The 20756-nt window shown below is 35.9% G+C and overlaps 1 protein-coding gene and 1 long non-coding RNA gene across 5 annotated transcripts in view; one reads left to right on the top strand and one right to left on the bottom strand.

Moving 5' to 3' along the window:
* Nucleotides 1-17118, bottom strand: part of vwf (von Willebrand factor) — a 66086-nt gene extending 48968 nt beyond the window's left edge. Inside the window, exons 1-11 of one of the 3 annotated variants that reach the window (XM_048168494.1) lie at nt 16982-17118; nt 16443-16506; nt 15735-15881; nt 15478-15580; nt 12533-12741; nt 9058-9179; nt 8725-8941; nt 8511-8633; nt 535-646; nt 367-413; nt 17-153 (exon numbers count right to left, since the gene is read on the bottom strand). In XM_048168494.1, coding sequence (XP_048024451.1) covers nt 17-153; nt 367-413; nt 535-646; nt 8511-8633; nt 8725-8941; nt 9058-9179; nt 12533-12741; nt 15478-15580; nt 15735-15881; nt 16443-16506 — 1281 coding nt within the window. In that variant the 5' untranslated portion in view covers nt 16982-17118. Of the gene's footprint in view, nt 1-16; nt 154-366; nt 414-534; nt 647-8510; nt 8634-8724; nt 8942-9057; nt 9180-12532; nt 12742-15477; nt 15581-15734; nt 15882-16442; nt 16507-16882; nt 16901-16974 lie in introns of those variants that run through there. The other 2 variants (XM_048168495.1, XM_048168497.1) reach the window with 2 other exon arrangements.
* LOC125254087 lies at nt 11707-16525 on the top strand. Of its 2 annotated transcripts, none has more exons than XR_007181590.1 (4): nt 11707-12038; nt 15498-15584; nt 15727-15897; nt 16389-16525. It is a non-coding gene; the product is annotated as an uncharacterized LOC125254087 (long non-coding RNA). The 2 variants fall into 2 exon arrangements; XR_007181589.1 differs by having other exon boundaries at nt 11707-12043.
* Nucleotides 17119-20756: the final 3638 nt, after the last annotated feature.

The following is a 20756-nucleotide window of genomic DNA, read 5'->3' as shown; positions in this document are numbered from 1 at the left end:
ACAGAAGATTTCAGACCTGTGCAGTCTCAATGATGGCAGAAAAAGAGTTGCTCTGGCAGTCTTTAGCGAGCAGATACTGACAAATCCCACTGAAGGTGAAGAACTTATTGTCAAAGGTCTTATAATGGGACTGTCCTGTCACCAGACACTCCCCTAAGAAGAGACAGAGGAAGAAATCGATTAGAAAGCAATGTTTGTTCATCAGGGCATTCAGAAATATTAATGTCAACATTAAAACTGCATTTGCAAAACATTTTAGTGTTGCAATGGGTCATATTTACTATAAATTGAGCTAGATTGACATTAAAATACTGTTAATTATTGGAAGGTTAATTAAATTAAAATAAGCAACAAATTCACATTTACCAGGACATCCTTCGTTGGTACATTCCCATGATCCATGGCGACAGACGCTAAAAATTAAGGTGAGTTTAAATTAATGTGTCCAGATATAGTAGCCACACATATTTGAATGCATTGTTTTGTAATGTGTGTGTGTGTGTGTATATGTGTGGGAGGGTGCGTGTGTCCCACCATGTGTTGCACTCCTGCGATATGGAGGAACCAGGAGGGTAGCTACGTCCAGCATGCGTGCAGGAGCACTGAGAGACGTCAACACAGCGATCTCCGTCCAACACCTTACCCGCTGACACACACATTCCACACATTCAGCATTAGGCAGGAAAAGATACACTAAAAATAATCATTGGTGGTCAGTTTCTTTGTCTTGTTTTTCCAGTAATAATATCTAAAGATAAATTTACATAAAAAGCAAAATTGCATGTGCATCAGAGAATGTATCTATAAAACATTTTGGGGTCCCACTTTATATTAAGTGGCCTTAACTACTATGTACTTACATTTAAATTAATCATTTGATACAATGCACTTATTGTGTACATACATGTTTTTACATTGTACTTATATTTTAAAAACACCTGCATGTAATTACATCTGTAATTAATTTCTGTAATTACATTTGTAATTACACTGTTGACCCATCCCTTAACCCTTACCCCTACCCTTAAACCTACCCATACCACCAAAGCTTTCCCTAACCTTACCCCTATCCCACCTCAATAGCAGCAAATGTGTTTTGCAATTCAATATGAACCCAACAAGTACATTGTACTTATTTTTTGACGTAAATACATAGTAGTTAACGCCACTTAATATAAAGTGGGACCAAATAAAGTGTTACCAAAAAGGGTCCCACTTTATATTAAGTGGCGTTAACTACTATGTATTTACATCAAAAAATTGAATATTGAATTGCAAAACACATTTGCTGCTGTTGAGGTGGGGTACAGGTAAGGTTAGGGAAAGCTTTGGTGGTATGGGTAGGTTTAAGGGTAGGGGTAAGGGTTAAGGGATGAGTCAACAGTGTAATTACAAATGTAAATATAGCTGCAAGCAGCAATTACGGGGCCAAGCACAAAAACGGCACAAGAAGCAAGCCAAAACGACTGGGAGCATCAGGCTAACTGCAGCAGTGAGCAATTAAAGACCTATTAAGATCATTTTAGGCAAAAGAGCTGAAAAATGATAAAAAAAATGAGGATTTACTGGTTCATCACTTTCGACCAATAGGCGGCGCTGTGTCCAAATTGTTGTGGTATGGTCAGAGTGAGGTGACAATGACACTTGCAAAGTTTGGTGTCAATATGTCAAAGCACTGAAGAGATACATCTTCAAGTGTCGTTTTTGCATCATGCCTCAAATTCTTTGCTCTGTTATACAAAAACCGTTTGACATATCGACTTGAAATCCATAATTTTTTGTCGGCATGGTCTGAAGATGACACGGTTCAATTTTGGTGAAAATCGGAGCAACGGTCTAGGAGGAGTTCGAAAAAGTAGGTTTTTAAAGAAAAACAATATGGCGGACAGGAAGTTCAGCCAACTATGGCAAATTTGATATCTATGTTCTTGGCATGAACCAACGAATCAAATGAGACCAGTTTCATTACAATGAGTTAAAAAAGTAAAAAGTTATTAGCATTTTTGAAAATTTTGTTATAACTTTTGACCACAAGGTGGCGCTGTTCCGAAACTTTTCAGGCTCCTTCAGGGCATTGAGCTGATGAGCCATACCGAGTTTCGTAAAGATACGCTAATGCGTTCGTAAAATACAGCAGTTTAGCACAAAATTCAAAATGGCAGACGGACAAAATGGCCGATATGGGAAAATTGGATATCAGTCGAATCGACATGATGCCCCGAATCTAACAAGACCAAATTTATGATTTTTGGAAAAACCCATCAGAAGTTATAAGCAAAAATGACAATTTTTCATATCTCTGCACCAGTAGGTGGCGCTGTGCCGGAACACTGCATGATGCCTCAGGTCATGCTTGTGATAACATGTACCAAGTTTGGTCTGAATACGATAAAGCGTTGTGGAGATACAGCCTTATGTCTATTTTTGCAAGCGCTACGTACAATTCGTTCGCTTGTTTTATGAAAACGGTTTGAGGAATTGACTTGAATTCCATAACTTTTTCTTGGCATGCTCTGAAGATGATCTGGTTAAATTTTCGTGAAAATCGGAGTAACGGCCTAGGAGGAGTTCGAAAAAGTACGTTTTTCAGAAAATTCAAAATGGCGGAAAAATTTTCATGACGGAAAATGACGTCATATAGTGCATTCGATTCGTCTTGAGCCAAGGACTTAGGGGAAAAATTTTGTTTCTAGCCCTTACGGTTCAAAAGTTATTAACATAAACATAAGTGCAACTTTGGACAGCTGGTGGCGCTAGAGGGATTGAGTTAGAGACTCCAAATTTGCTATGGACAAAGGTCAGACTGTCCTCTAACTGTGTGCCAAATTTCACAACTTTCCCGCAAGCGGTTCTATGGGCTGCCATAGACTTCAAGAGCGGAAGAAGAAGCGGAAGAATAATAATAAGCGTACGGAACGCCAACAATAACAATAGGTGCCTAAGCACCTTCGGTGCTTGGCCCCTAATTACAGAAATTAATTACAGATGTAATTACATGCAGGTGTTTTTAAAATATAAGTACAATGTAAAAACATGTATGTACACAATAAGTGCATTGTATCAAATGATTAATTTAAATGTACGTACATAGTAGTTAAGGCCACTTAATATAAAGTGGGACAGTGCCGTAGTTACATTGTTATTACACTCTAAAAAATGCTGGGTTAAAAACAACCCAAGTTGGGTTAAATATGGTAAAAACCCAGCAGGTTGGGTTAAAGGGCACCTATTATGCCCTCTTTCACAAGATGAAATATAAGTCTCTGGTCTGGTCAAGTTTCAGCTTAAAATACCCCACAATTTGCCCCTATTTGGGGGTGAGCAAAAGCATGCCTTTTACTATATGACTATATTGCTGGCTAAAAAATAAATCCAAAATTGGTTGAAAAAAATGGCTGGCTGAAAACAACCCAATCCCTGGCTTTGTCCAAATTTAACCCAGCATTTTTTAGAGTGTACTCAAATAAGTACTGAGTACTATTAATTAACTACATGTACTTACTATAGAGTTACAGATAGGGTTAGGGTTTGGTTTAGGGTTAGTTACTTGTAGTTATGCATAATTTACTGTTATTACAACAGTAAGTACATGTAGTAACGTGTAACTACGGCACTGTAAAATAAAGTGTTACCAACTTCTTTTTTCCCCCCCACATTTATCAATATAAACTTCACTAAATGTTTTTTTTAACCATTCCAAAATTTAGGATTTGTAAGATCTTTTTAATGTTTTATAAATAAGTCTATTATTAGGCCACGTTCACACTACTGTCAGTTTTTGGGACTGACAGACACATTACTCTTGAACACTGTCTGTATTATGAATGTGCAATGGGAGTCAAGCCTGTATTCTCTTACTAGTAACCAGGCCCGCTAAGCACCCTCAAACGCAAGCAAGAGCACCCTCAGTTGATACTGTAATAATATTCATATTGGTGAGATATGAAATAAAGAGATTGGTGAAATAAAGAGATTTTGCAAACACTCAAGTGCATATTTGTGTTTTCACTCTGGAGAACATCAAATGTTTCTATTTACAACATGATTTTGCAGCGGTGAGCAATGTAGCCAATTACAGGCGTGTTAGCTTATCTCTTGAATGCAATGGCCAATCAGGATTGTTTAAGTTAGTTAGAATCCGCTCACCCACTGGAAAAAAACACTGGGGTTTTTCTTGAATGCTTGCGAAGCCTCTGATTAACAAAGTGTAAGAGAAGCATTGTGCAGTGTAAACAACTATAACTGAGATAAGTTACAGCTTTTAAGTGATTATAAAGGAAGCTCACTTTGCATGTTTTATATAATAGCAGAATTTGAACAAGTTTTGTTTTTCATGCTATAAGAGGACCAACGGCCAATGCAAAGTTTCAGATGTGACATCTACATATAAATGGATTTACGCAAAAAAAAAAAAAAAAAAAAAAAATATATATATATATATATATATATATATATATATATATATATATATATATATATATATATATATATATATACAGTACAGTCCAAAAGTTTGGAACCACTAAGATTTTTAATGTTTTTAAAAGAAGTTTCGTCTGCTCACCAAGGCTACATTTATTTAATTAAAAATACAGAAAAAAACTGCAATATTGTGAAAATTATTACAATTTAAAATAACTGTTTTCTATTTGAATATATTTCACAAAGTAATTTATTCCTGTGATGCAAAGCTGAATTTTCAGCATCATTACTCCAGTCTTCAGTGTCACATGATCTTTCAGAAATCATTCTAATATGCTGATCTGCTGCTCAAGAAACATTTAATGTGTACAATTGTACAAAATATTTGTGTACAAAATTTTTTTTCAGGATTATTTGATGAATAGAAAGTTCAAAAGAACAGTGTTTATCTGAAATCTAATCTTTTGTAACATTATAAATGTCTTTACTGCCACTTTTGATTGATTTAATGCATCCTTGCTGAATAAAAGTATTCATTTCTTTAATTTCTTTTCAAAAAAATAAAAATAAAAATTCTTACTGACCCCAAACTTTTGAACGGTAGTGTATAATGCTACAGAAGCTTTGTATTTCAGATAAATGCTGTTCTTTTGAACTTTCTATTCATCAAGGAATCCTGAAAAAAAAAGTACACAACTGTTTTCAACATTGAAAATAATCATAAATGTTTATTGAGCAGCAAATCAGCATATTAGAATGATTTCTGAAGGATCATGTGACACTGAAGACTGGAGTAATGATGCTGAAAATTCAGCTTTGCATCACAGGAATAAATTACTTTGTCAAATATATTTAAATAGTACACAGTTATTTTAAATTGTAATAATATTTCACAATATTACTGTTTTTTACTGTATTTTTAATTAAATAAATGTAGCCTTGGTGAGCAGACGAAACTTCTTTTAAAAACATTAAAAATCTTAGTGGTTCCAAACTTTTGGACTGTACTGTATATAAAATAACAATAAAATAAAATTAAGCAATGTAAATGTCGACTAGAAAAATATTTTTAAAATTCTATTCCAATTATTTGTAAAAGTAATGACTTTTAAAAAATATATATATCACTCTCTCTGTCTCACTGTACATTGCTATTCTTGTTATGGTGAAGCCATCATTTACACATTACATCTGCACTTTACTAGAGCACCCTCACTAATTTCAGAAGCACCCTCAAAATGTCAAATGTGATTTGATTCTGGAACTGTGCCTCCAAGTAACCATAACGACATTGACCAAGGTAATATTAACGATGGTGACGTCCATAAAACTGAAAAGTCTTATCACTTTTGACATGACAAGAGACGAATTGCACCATCTCACGTCTTTTGCGACATCAAAGAAACATAAAACTGAAGCTCTGTCCAAATACCCACACTTGCTGTCTTTGCACTTGACCACTTGTCTACTTACATGACGTATTTCCTGTATTTGGCTCAAGTGTTCAAGTGGACATGAAGACTGCAAGTGTGTGAAGAACTTTTGATTGCCCGATGAGACATACTTATAGTCTTGCAAAAAAAATAAAAAATTCAAGTGTTTACAGAGGTTTTTTTCTAATTATTATTTTCAATGCATTTTAAAATACACTTCTAAATGTCTGTTCAGTGGTCGCTATATAACAAGACACAATTTTAAAATTGTGGTGCTTCTTTAAGTGATAAAAAGCAGTTGCAAATGATATACAAAATACACACAGCCTACCCATTTTTGCATCAATAAAATGTGCAACACTTAATTTTTTACTACCAAATTATATGTATTATATAATTAATTTAACTTACAGTCATGTTTTTCTTGACATCTCGCGATTTTGGGGCATGTGAGGTTCCGAACATAATGCATGATGGGATACGCTTAGCCTCAAATAGCGCTCCGGGGTATTTAAGATAGTGTGGGTTTAGTGGGCAAGACTGCAAGTGTGGGTATTTGGACAGGGCTTGACAGGAGCCGCTCCGGTAGAGAACAGTGACTGGATCGAACACCTTAAGATGACGCACAGCTCAATATGTCCGTCGCTGTAAGTTACTGAAAGCGAAACCACACACGAAACCCCCTTAGAAGAGCGTCTCTCTCGCACTGTTTAGGTCCAGTCCGGTTCCGTTCATACAGCGTGGACTTTCTAAGAAATTGTTTGTGAGTCCTGAAAATTTACGGATATGTTGTTCACTCCCGTAAACAACCGTACTGCGTGTGAACATAATGGTATTAAAGCCCTCCTGAAATCAAAATTTAAGTTTTTTAGCTTTTATTATGAATATGTTAGCCTAATGTTATGAATAAGCTGGTGTGTTCCAAAACAATGACAAAATTCGCATTTAGGAGATAAAAGCATTCAAATCTTACAGTCACTCACTTCAGCTAAAATGGATCACGGATTTTCATGACATCACATCGCACTTCAGTTTCTCGTCAAATCTTCGGTCCAATCAAATGCTCTCTAGAATCTGAAGTCCCGCCTCCTCCTACACTCTTACAGACGCTGAAGCTGCTCACACATTTACTAGTTTCTACATGGTGAATGGCACATAGTGCACTATAGAGAACAGGGAACGATTCAGACAGTGTAAATATGCTTTCCATTGATGCGAATGAAGTCTGTTTTCGCGTTAGTGTCACATGAACCACTGCAACGCGAGCAGTCTGGTCCGGTCCAGAGACACGAGAGCACAGAGCGGATCATATGCGCGAGTCGGCACAGACCACAAAAGGTATTGGACCCCTTTGAATTCTGCACAGAATGCTGTATATTAAAGTGATATAAAGACGATTTTTAAAGGAGAAACGGTTTGAGATTAGAAGGAAACTGAAGTTTTACGGAGTCTAACGGCTCTGGCCGAGCTGTAACATAAACAAAACGCTACTGGCTATTTTAAAAAGGGGCGGGGCTGTTCGATATATCTCCCTGTCTTTCTGTTTCAGTTGAAATTACGTCAACATATTGAATAATGCTGTGCATTCCAACACTCTTCAGTGGGCCTTTAAGGACTCAAAAAATACAGGACTGACAACATTCTGCTGTTGTGTGAACATGGCCTAGTCTCACCATTTATTTGATAAAAAATACAGTAAAATTGTGAAATATTATTTCAATTTAAAAGCACTTTTTATATTTTAATCTATTTTGAAATGTAATTTATTTCTAAGATTGCAAAGCTGAATTTTCAGCATCATTAGGCTACTCACTGCAAAAAATGCTGTTCTTACTTAGAAATTTTTGTCTTGTTTCTAGTCCAAATATCTAAAAATTCTTAGATCAAGAAGCATTTTCTTGACAAATAAAAATTATTTTCTTGTTTTTAGGAAAAATAAGTTAAAATGAAGTGAGTTTTTCCTTAAAACAAGCAAAATAATCTGCCAATGGGGTAAGCAAAATAATCTTAATCCAAACTGAAAACAAGTTTATATATCTTATTTTTGGTTTGAAATAAGATTATTTTGCTTACCCCATTGGAAGATTATTTTGCTTGTTTTAAGGAAAAACTCACTTAATTTTGACTTATTTTTCCTAAAAACAAGAAAATAATTTTTACTTGTCAAGAAAATGCTTCTTGATTTAAGAAATTTAAGATATTTTGACTAGAAACAAGACAAAAACTCTAAGTAAGAACAGCATTTTTTGCAGTGCTCCAGTCTTCAGTCACATGATACTTCAGAAATCATTCTAATATACTGATTTTTCTGCTTAAGAAACATTTCTTAATATTATTAATGATGAAAACAGTTGTGCTGCTTAATATTTTTTGTGTAAACTTTTTTTCAGGATTCTTTGATGACCAGAAATTTTATATCTTTAGTGTTTTGATCAATTTAATACATCCTTGCTTAAAATATGAATATTTAAAGTATTAATTTCTTTAAAAGAAACGGTAGTGTATAATATTTTAGTCATTATTTAAAATTAAAGCATCAACTTAGTTGACATAAAATACACACAAGAGAGAGGTCATAAACAGTACAATGAAGCCAAAAATGAAATTGAGGTAAATTTAATTTTTCTACATTGGTTTGTCCGCTATCACTCTCACCTGGGCAGTTGCAGCCATCAACACACTCCTCCTTGCAGACTTCTTGGATGTTTACATTCTGACAGGAAGTGGAACAGGTCGGGGTGCAGTCGCTGTACTCCATGCCAATAGGACACTTAGGGGCTGATCAAATGGAAACATACATGTGTGAATATATACAGTTAATTTCGGATATGAAATGTATTTATATAAGTGTGAAAGTGAGATTACTCACAGCACTGGTTCTGCACATGCCAGTTGGACAGTGTTACGCCATGATTGGCACAGGTGCGGGCGTACTCCAGCATGGCCTGACATACGCATTCATCTCCCGTACTGCAGTGACAGGCATCAGACTCGCACACGGACACAAACGCAGCCGCATCCACGAGGTGAGCACAATGCAGGAAGAGTGCTGAGCTGCTCATGGCCTCACATCGTGACATCTGATCCTGAAACACACACATACACACTCTGAAAAATCGCAAAAAGTGCAATCTATACGATAAGGCTGACAGAATGGATTGTAACGAGGTTGTTGTGTTTGTTGTGCAGGCAAGCGTCTGACTTTCGCTGATTCTCCGGTGCTGTTGCAGCTCTGCGATGGGGGCAAGACGCGTTTACAGGGTTCATCTGCTCCTTTCATGGCCCAGGAATTTGCAAAGTCATATGGATCATCTGTCAGAAAACCTAAACACACACATTTATAAATCTATGAATTTCATGAAGCCTGTCAAGAAAATGTTCTGGTCATATTTTATTTCAAAATGTACAATAAACAATTATAAAAAAGTTTGGAGTCTGTAAGGTTTTAAAAAAAAAGAAATTAATACTTTTTAGTTAGCAAGTATTAATTCAAGCAATGCTGAAAGTATTGATTCAAGCAAAATTGACAGAAAATAAATTTATAATGTTACAAAATATTTCTGTTTTGCATCTTTTGAACTTACTATTCATCAAAGAATTATGATTTAAAAAAATATATCATGCTTTCCTCAAAAATATTAAGCAGCTTAACTGTTTTCAACATTGATAATAATAAAGGTTTCTTGAGCAGCAAATAAGCATACTAGAATAATTTCTATTATTATCTATTTTATATTTATTTTAAAGGAGTAGTTCACTTTCAAATTAAAATTTCCTGATAATTTACTCACCTCCATGACATCCAAGATGTCCATATCCTTCTTCAGTCGAAAAGAAATTAAAACATTCCAGGATTTTTCTTAAAGGTGCCCTAGATTATGTTTTTAAAAGATGTAATATAAGTCTAAGGTGTCCCCTGAATGTGTCTGTGAAGTTTCAGCTCAAAATACTCCATAGATTTTTTTTTATTAATTTTTTTAACTGCCTATTTTGGGGCATCATTATAAACGCGCCGATTTTATGCTGCAGCCCCTTTAAATCTCGTGCTCTCCGCCCACAGAGCTTTCGATTGCCTTAAACAGTGCCTTAACAAAGTTTACACAGCTAATATAACCCTCAAAATGGATCTTTACAAAGTGTTCGTCATGCATGCGTCGGATTATGTGAGTATTGTATACTGTTATATTGTTTACTTCTGATTTTGAATGAGTTTGATAGTGCTCCGTGGCTAACGGCTAATGCTACACTGTTGGAGAGATTTATAAAGAATGAAGTTGTGTTTATGAATTATACAGACTGCAAGTGTTTAAAAATGAAAATAGCGACGGCTCTCTTGTCTCTGTGAATACAGTAATAACCGATAGTAACTTTAACCACATTTAACAGTACATTACCAACATGCTAATGAAACATTTAGAAAGACAGTTTACAAATATCACTAAAAAATATCATGTTATCATGGATCATGTCAGTTATTATCACTCCATCTGCCATTTTTCACTATTGTTCTTGCTTGATTACCTAGTCTGATGATTTGGTTGTGCACATCCAGACGTTAATACTGGCTGCCCTTGTCTGATGCCTTTTATAATGTTGGAAACGTGGGCTGGCATATGCAAATATTGGGGGCGTACATATTAATGATCCCGACTGTTACGTAACAGTCGGTGTTATGTTGAGATTCGCCTGTTCTTCGGAGGTCTTTTAAACAAATGAGATTTATATAAGAAGGAGGAAACAATGGAGTTTGAGACTCACTGTATGTCATTTCCATGTACTGAACTCTTGTTATTTAACTATGCCAAGATAAATTAAATTTTTCATTCGAGGGCACCTTTAATATAGTGGACTTCAATGGACCCCAAATGGATGAAGGTCAAAATTACAGTTTTAGTGCAGCTTCAAAGCGTTTTACAGCGATCCCAGATGAGAAATAAGGGTCTTATCTAGAGAAACCATCACAAATTTTCTAAAAAAAAAAAAAATTATATACGTTTTAACCATAAATGCTCATCTTGAACTAGCTCTCCTCTTCTTCTCTATTAGAATTCCAGCAGTGTAGACACTGCTAAGTGTATTACTGCCCTCCTCAGGTCAAAGTTTGAACTAGTTGTTATGTACTTGCATATTGTATATGACAATTTAGTTCAAACTTTAGTTCAAACTAGTTCAAAGCTAGTTCAAGATGAGCATTTATAGTTAAAACATATAATTTTTTATTTTTTTTTTTTAAGAAAATGAGCGATGGTTTCACTAGATAGATCGCGTAGAACGCTTTGAAGCTGCACTGAAACTGTAATTTTGACCTTCAACCGTTTGGGGTCCACTGAAGTCCACTATTTGGAGAAAAATCCTGGAATGTTTTCATCAAAAACCTTAATTTCTTTTCGACTGAAGAAAGAAAGACATGAACATCTTAGTTGACATGGGGGTGAGTAAATTATCAGGAAATTTTCATTTGAAAGTGAACTAATCCTTTAAGTGAAATATTAAAATATTTTTTTTCAATTTTTCATTTTTAATTAATTTAATTATAAAGTAATTATTTATTTATTTATTTTAATTAATTTATGCTGATTTAAATAATAATAAAAAAGTGTCCTGACAGGAAACTCAAATAGGCTATAAATCTTCTGGACACATTAAAGTAATGGGGATTTTTATTTATTTATTTATTTAATTTTTACATTATAGTCTTGAGAAATGGTTGAAATGGTTGAAATGGCAGGTGCTTCTATATTTTAATCTTTAGTAAACCTTTTTCATAAGTACCGGTGTAGTGGTAAATTTCGACCCCCTGCCAGATTATTACCCCCTAGTATTGATAGGTTTAGGAGTAGGTATGGGGGAGGGGTCAGGATTAGGGGTGGGGTTAAGATTCGGCAATCAGGTAGCGACTTCAACGAGGGGGGTAATAATTTGGCAGGGGGTCGAAATTCGGCACAACACCGGCACTTCTCACATGTTGCGTATTGTGCCGAATTCTGACCCCTACCAGACTATTAGCCTCCAGGTATAGGTAGGTTTAGTAGCTATTAGCTGTGGGGGTAGAATTAGGCAATCAGGTACTAACTTCAATGAGGGGGGTAATAATTTGGCAGGGAGTCAAAATTCAGCACAACACTTTGCCAGTCAGAGTGTCAGTGCAAGAGAGCAGGGCCATCAGTAGCGGGCCGAATGGTGGTGAGGTGACCTTTCTTTTTTTTCCACTTCCAGCACTGATCATGTGCATAATGTCAAAATGCCAACTAATCTTCTATCAAAATATATTTTTTATTTGAGACCAGAACATGTTGCTTCACCTGTACAAACACGTTATCTCTCAGCTCTGTGGACTCGAGCAAAGTTTTCCAGGCTCTCTGTATCATGTGGTGAACTCTTGTGAAAGATGTTCTAAATTTAAACAGCTGATAAGTACACCATCAACTACAAACACTGTGATTTGGAACGATGACAGCACACTAAAATGCCCCCTAAAAGCCCATACACACACACGCAAGGCTCTGAAACAAACAGTTTTTTAACTTTCTAATGTTTTGTCTTCTGGATGAACATTGACGCCACCTATTTCCCCTGCTCATATTAATCAGCATCCTGTCCAACGCATTTAAAACATGGTTTTACCAAGAGAGAGTTTGAGGTATGTTGTTGTGTTCGTGCCTGCGTTTGTGTCGCACCTTCTTGTGCGGTGAATTCATCCTCCACCAAATAATTGTAGTTTCCACACAGGCCGCATGTTTGGTTGCTGTGATGCTTGCCGAGCGTTAGTTGAATGTTACGCGAGGAGTCTATACGGATGGAGAACCCGAACTCTTCGCTCCATAGTCGAATGTATCCCAGCTCGAACCCTGCGAACACCGAGCTCGATGCATATGGCAGTGGGAGCCTGGAGGAGAAAAAAAAAATCTTAGGCAGTTTTATATACTCTAAAAAATAGCTGTAAATAAACAAAACCAATTTACACGGTAAAATACTGTTTTCAATTGAAAGAGTAATATACAATAAAAACAATGTGAAAACAATGCATTATGGGTAATATTATTTATCGTTTTCGAGAAAGTATAGGCAACTTTCTTGAAAACGACAAATAATATTACCCATGTTTTTACGGTATATTACTGTTTAAATGGAAAACGGTATTTTACTGTGTAAAGTTTTTCGTTTTTTTACAGGTATTTTTTTGAGCATAGCTGGTCATTAGTTGTGTTTCTGGTGAGCTGGTACCCCAACCAGGCTGCTTAACTACTTTAACCAGCAACACCAACTCTAATTCAGCCTGGAAATTCATGGTGGTCTAAGACTGTCATTTCAACAGTGTATAGTGTAGCATCTGGAGTGATCAAACACAATTGGAAAAGTCAATCACCCATGCAGGCGCCGTAGTGTCTGGGTTCCCCACTGAGCGCTATCACCCCTTCTTCACCATTTGCTCTCCACATACCCTTCCAAGATACTTAGGAGACAGGCCACTAGAATCATACATTATCTATAAAACTGGATTCTTTACCATTAATTCATTGACAATTTGTTTGAATGAATGAACATGCATCTCCCCAGTACATTTAGTGTATTATATCTGTTTGTATATTGTTCTTTCATATATTGTAAAGTGTTATAAATGCATGTGTTGATACTTCTTGATATTGCAGTCTATCTAGGTGGTGTTTAATATTAAATTACTCCTTGTTTAATGACTAACATTTGGTGGCCATCACAATATCATAGAATGCATTGTATGTTTGTTATATTTATCAGATGGACACAAGTTAACTAATTAACTCCCCCATGCAAATGAACTCTACTTTCTGTAGAAGTTAAATACTTCTGATCAGATCACATTTGAGTTCATTTCTGATTCTTCCCTTTGTTCCTGTTGATACCACATTGCGTCACGTCAGACCCACCTCACTCACTTCAAGCCATGCAGATCTTTTCTGTAAATATCCTTCTTGAAAAGTTGACAGATGATCAATACTGAGTGTTCGCTGACTGAACAGATTAATTGATTGTAATATTAATTCAGCTACATTAAGTTAATTAATAAGTATAAGTTGTAAATAAAACAAAGATTATTAGTATATGTGTTATAAGAAAATACTATTTGAGTCTTTTTCACTAAACATTCATGTTTAATTACTGCCATTGCCATATCTTTGTAATTTGTGAAATTTCAAGTCATAATTGTAAGCAAATCCAACACTTTTTTTTTCCAGTGTAGAATAGTCCATATTCTAATTTTCAAAAAATGTGAAACTCAGTTAATCCAGTGGAATCTAATGGGATTCTTATGGGATTCTTTTTTTTATCCTTTTAGGATTTGTTCCATTGAAATTACTTGAGCAAGCCATAAGTATTTCTACGGAAGAGGATTAGGGCCAAACAATAATAAAAAAATAAAACCATCTCGAGATTAAAGTTGTTAAATTTCGAGAAAAAACTCGTTAAATTTCGAGAAAAAAGTCGAAATAAAATGTTGAGAATAAACTCGTTAAATTCTGAGAAAAAGGTTGAGATAAAATGTTGAGAATAAACTCGTTAAATTACGCGAAAAAAGTCGTTAAATTTCGAGAACAAACTTGTTAAATTCAGAGAAAAAAGTCATTAAATTACGAGAATAAACTCGTTATATTTCGAGAACAAACTTGTTAAATTCAGAGAAAAAAGTCGAAATAAAATGTTGAGAATAAACTCGTTAAACTACGAGAAAAAACTCGTTAAATTTCAAGAAAAAAGTTGAGATAAAATGTTGAGAATAAAGTAATTAAATTATGAGAAAAAAACTTGTTAAATTACGAGAACAAATTCGTTAAATTATGAGAAAAAAACTCGTTAAATTTCGAGAAAAAAGTCGAGATAAAATGTTGAGAAAAGTCATTAAATTACGAGAAAAAAGTCATTAAATTACGAGAAAAAAAGTTGAGATAAAATGTGAGAATAAAGTTATTAAATTACGAGAAAAAAGTTGTTAAATTACGAGAACAAATTCGTTAAATTACGAATTTGTTCTCATAATTTAACGACTTTTTTCTTGTAATTTAATCTAATGACTTTTTTCTCGTAATTTATGACTTTATTCTCAACATTATATCTCGACTTTTTTCTCGAAATTTAACGAGTTTTTTCTCGTAATTTAACAAGTTTATTCTCAACATTTTATCTCGACTTTTTTCTTGAAATTTAACGAGTTTTTTCTCGTAATTTAACGAGTTTATTCTCAACATTTTATCTAAACTTTTTTCTCGAAATTTAACAAGTTTTTTCTCGAAATTTAACAACTTTAATCTCAAGATGGTTTTATTTTTTTATTATTGCTTGGCCCTAATCCTCTTCTGTATATTTCCTTTATATTTTGACCACAAAAATTAAAAGCTTCTAAAAGGTGGGTTTCGCTTAGATAGGAGAACCATTTTTGGTTCCCCAATGAACCTTTCAATGAACAGTTCTTAAAATAAACATTTTGTTAGTGTGAAGAACAATTTAATAATCTAAAGAACATTTTTCCACTATAAAGAACCTTTTGTAGAATGGAAAGCTTCCATGGATGTTGAAGGTGCTTCATGGAACAACAGATGCCAAAGAAAAACCTTTATGTTTAAGAATGTACGAAATGTACAGTTTGTACCTCTCTGCTCCTTGTGACAGAATTCCATCAACAGAGAGGTGAAGCTCAAAGAATTCTCCCAGAAACAAAGTCACTCCTTTCCTCTTTCCATGAGAGAAATCAGCTAGGTGTAAACACATAGACACAAGAAGGCATTTTATCATCTTGACATTGTACAAACTTTGCCATAGCTTGTTTAATTCATGAAAAACTGTTTGTGTGTGTGTGTGTGTGTGTGTGTGTGTGTGTTTGTGTGTGTGTGTCTGACAGGCTTTTACCCAGTATGGAGAAGCTTCTGTGTTGGCAGTCTCCCGACAGCATGTAGCTGCAGTCTCCAGGGAACTCATAAATCACACCGTCAAATGTGTGTATATGCTGCCGGCTAAACAGACTACAGCGACCAGATCCCTCGACAGTCACAAAACCTACAGAACAAAGAGGGTAAGAGAGTTAAGCTTTTGCATGCTAGCTTTAAATCAAAGTGGCATAACTATCATTCAAAAGTTTGGAGTCAGTAAGATTTTTGCAGCCAAGGCTGATGTATTTGTTTAAATATACAGTAAAAAAAAAGTAATATTGTGAAATATTATTACAATTTAAAAGGTTTTTAAAATGCAATTTATTCCTCTAATGCATAGCTGAATTTTCAGCATCATTACTCCAGTCTTCAGTGTCACATGATCCTTCAGAAATCATTCTAATATGCTGATCTGCTGCTCAAGAAACATTAATTATTAATATTCATGTTAAAAACAGTTGTGCTGCTTATTTCTTTGGTTCTTTGGTTCTTAGATTTATTGATGAATAGAAAATCTTAAAAAACAACATTTATTTGTAACGTCTATGTCTTTACTGTCACTTTTGATCTATTTAATGTGTCCTTGTTAAATAAAAGTATTAATTTCTTTTTTTTTTTTAAATCAAACCAACAGACAGGAGGAAAAGCAAACAGGCACAATCATGCACAAACATGCACAAACTCTCACCTGAAAAATTCAAGACGAAAACCCACAGGATTCTGCTCCATCCTTTCCATCTGCACGACTCCATCTGATTAAAGAAAAGAAGAAATCCTGAGAGATTTAGCCCAGTAATCACCTGAACCACCCTAGAAAGCACACAGTAGGTAATGCATTGCAATGTCTAGGCACTGTACCCTTTTTTAAACTGGCCATCAACAATAGTGAGCATGTGAAGGTTAAATTTAGTGAAAAAAATAGCATGAGTCAAAGCAAAGGTTGAGCTGGAAGTGAGAAACAAAGAAATCTCTGAGCCCCTACAAATCTGTCAGAGAGTTTTACACAAGTCACGTATTTCCACATAGATGGCACAGAAAGAGCATGAACTTAGGATGGGAAAAATTGAGCAATATATTCACAAACATGCATGGTATATTTTCATACTTGGTTAAATAGCAAAACATTACCTTTAAACACAGTGTACAGCTTCAGACTCGCTTATTCAAAGATTTGAAAAAAATCATAGACACCAGAGATCGAGACAAATATTCAGTGGCACCTGTTACCTTTGACCTCTGCCCAGCTGTAGGCTCCCAGCAACAGGTTCTCTGAAGCGCTTTGCTGTGCAAGGTCTAACCTATCCAGTGTCTCACAATTCTGAAGACATGACTGGGACCCAGTCTAGATGGAAACAACCGCTTTATAAGAACGAAAGAGGGAGGGATGGTGTGATTTCCGTTTTCAAACTCATTAAGTGTGGACAATAGGAGGAAGTCTGGGCATTAGAGGAACTGAAGGATTAGTCTGGCAGTGAAGACAGATAAGACAAACCAACAGAGGACATTAGTGCCAAGCCAAACAGCACACACACGCACACAAACTGCAGCATATGCAGCGAGTTCACAGCCTCTGCGATGTAAGTCGTCTCTGACACTGACAAATTAATTGTTGGAAAAACCAATTGACCAACTGCATATTCAGAGCATGTTCACATGAACTCCATGCATTCATCATATTCTGTGCGTTCTTTTTCCGCTACCTTTTTTTATTGACCCATGACTCGCTGGAGAAAACAACATATCAAGGATATGTTCAGGACCCACACTGGACACATTTGACATTAAAGGATTAGTTCACCTAAAAATGAAAATTATGTCATTAATGACTCACCCTCATGTCGTTCCAAACCTGTAAGACCTCTGTTCATCTTCGGAACACAGTTTAAGATATTTTAGATTTAGTCCGAGAGCTTTCTGTCCCTCCATTGAAAATGTATGTACGGTATACTGTCCATGTCCAGAAAGGTAATAAAAACATCACCAAAGTAGTCCATGTGACGTCAGTGGGTTAGTTAGAAGTTTTTGAAGCATTTTGAAGCATCCATTTTGGTCCAAAAATAACAAAAACTACGACTTTATTCAGCATTGTCTTCTCTTCCGGAATCCTTTCCATTGAATTGATTCCATTGATTTGATTCCTTTGAATTGATTCCATTGAATCCTTTCATCTGTCGGCATTGGTAATGCACTTCTACGTCGCCGTGGTCGTTTTTGGCGATTAGGACATTCGCGACATGCACACTTACGCACCATTTTAAAAAATATAGCAATACCAAAATACAAACAATGTAGAATAGCTTGAATACAGCGTGCGTCTCCCTCAGACTGTAAACGAAGCTCGGGCGCACTAGATAACACGTCAGCAGCGTCTTACATCAGCAGCGTCACTGCGGAGTCGTGAACCACACTCCGGAGCAGAAGGGGGCGGTAATGCACCAATAAGCTGGATGCCAACCGCCGTAAAACAGGAAAGAAGAAGAAGCGGAGTCGTGAACGCGGATTGACAACAGACCCAGAAGAGAATACAATGCTGAATAAAGTCGTAGTTTTTGTTATTTTTGGACCAAAATGTATTTTCGATGCTTCAAAATGTCGCGGATGTCCTAATCGCCAAAAACAACCACGGCGACGTAAAAGTGCATTACCAACACTGACAGATGAAAGGATTCAATGGAATCAATTCAATGGAAAGGATTCTGGAAGAGAATACAATCCTGAATAAAGTCGTAGTTTTTGTTATTTTTGGACCAAAATGTATTTTCGATGCTTCAACAAATTCTAACTAACCCACTGATGTCACATGGACTACTTTGATTATGTTTTTATTACCTTTCTGGACATGGACAGTATACCGTACATACATTTTCAATGGAGGGACAGAAAGCTCTCGGACTAAATCTAAAATATCTTAAACTGTGTTCTGAAGATGAACGGAGGTCTTACGGGTTTGGAACGACATGAGGGCGAGTCATTAATGACATAATTTTCATTTTTGGGTGAACTAACCCTTTAAGTGGCAGCCCAACACAATGCTGTAAAAGTCATTTGAACAAAGGTAAACAAACATCATAAGCCCAACAAGATGCTAATATATCCAAATAAAAGAGACTGAATAGGAAAATGGACAACTTTATAAATGCATTAACAAAACAACAACAGAAGATTGATTTACTTATGAACCTAGTCCAAGTTGTATGTTCATTTACCATTGCAACAGTTTTTATTTTGTTGGTTTTCAAGGATATGAAAAACATGTTATATAATAAGAAAATATATATCTGTCCCAATTGATATATAAGTGAAAAATATATATATTTAACAGCCCTGACCCGTCAAGGCATGGACTCCACTAGACCCCTGAAGGTGTGCTGTGGTATCTGGCACCAATATGTTAGCAGCAGATCATTTAAGTCCTGTAAGTTGCGAGGTGGAGCCTCCATGGATCGGTCTTGTTTGTTCAGCACATCCCACAGATGCTTGATTGGATTGAGATCTGTGGAATTTGGAGGCCAAGTCAACACCTCAAACTCGTTGTTGTGCTCCTCAAACCATTCCTGAACCGTTTTTGCTTTGTGGCAGGTTCATTATCCTGCTGAAAGAGGCCACAGCCAACAGGGAATACCATTTCCATGAAAGGGTGTACATGGTCTGCAATAATGCTTAGGTAGGTGGTACGTGTCAAAGTAACATCCACATGAGGGACCCAAGGTTTCCCAGCAGAACATTGCCCAAAGCATCACACTGCCTCCGCCGGCTTACCTTCTTCCCATAGTGCATCCTGGTGCCATGTGTTCCCCAGGTAAGAGACGCACACGCACTCGGCCATCCACGTGATGAAAGAAAACATGATTCATCAGACCAGGCCACCTTCTTCCATTGCTCCGTGGTCCAGTTCTGATGCTCACGTGTCAACTGTTGGTGCTTTCGGCGGTGGACAGGGGTCAGCATGGGCACCCTGGTTGGTCTGCAGCTATGCAGCACCATACGCAAGTTACGCAACAAACTGCAATGCACTGTGTATTCTGACACCTTTCTATCAGAACCAGCATTAACTTGTTGAGAAATTTGAGCTACAGTAGCTCATCTGTTGGATTGGACCACATTGACCAGCCTTCGCTCCCCATGTGTATCAGTGAGCCTTGGCTGCCCATGATCCCGTCACCGGTTCACCACTGTTCCTTCCTTGGACCACTTTTGATAGATACTGACCACTGCAGACCAGGAACACCCCACAAGATCTGCAGTTATGGAGATGTTCTGATCCAGTCGTTTAGCCATCACAATTTGGCCCTTGTCAAACTCGCTCAAATCCTTACGCTTGCCCATTTTTCCTGCTTCTAACACATCAACTTTGAGGACAAAATGTTCAGTTGTTGCCTAATATATCCCACCCACTAACAGGTGCCGTGATGAAGAGATAATATATATATATGGTGCTCCACATATTAGATTTGTATCCTTAAGCTAGTATATTAAAGTCAGACTTTATGTGCATAAAGAAATATATAGCACAGGAATATTTTTGCACTTAAACTCCTAATAATATGGTGAAATATTATTAAAATTTCAAATATATAACATCACTTTTCTTATTTCTACTATGTGAAATGAGTCGGTTTAAATTAAATCATGGAGAAGAGTAGGCCAGGAATTTTTGATTTAAAAAATGTATGGAAAAAAATTGACAAAATATCCCATAATGATCTATCTGAAATGTTTCTGTAATACTAAAAAAAAAAAAAAAAAAAAATTAAGATCAAGATCTGGGTCATTTTAAAGTTTATCAGATTATTTCAGAATAATTTCATGCTGAAAGAGAAATTTTTCGTATAGAAAATTCTAAAATTAATATTTTCTAATATTTCACATGCACAAAAGGGCCTATTAACACCCGCATATCTTGCGACATGAAAGTTCACATAATATATCTTATGCAACACTGAAAAATGCCTGAGAAGAAACCACTGATGAGTGGAAGAAACCTTTGGGCTCTGCTCTGACT

Source organism: Megalobrama amblycephala, linkage group LG19 (assembly GCF_018812025.1).
Source record: "Megalobrama amblycephala isolate DHTTF-2021 linkage group LG19, ASM1881202v1, whole genome shotgun sequence".
Taxonomy (NCBI): Eukaryota; Metazoa; Chordata; class Actinopteri; order Cypriniformes; family Xenocyprididae; genus Megalobrama; species Megalobrama amblycephala.
Note: the sequence above shows the minus strand (reverse complement) of the source record. Positions and strands in the feature narration are given on the sequence as shown.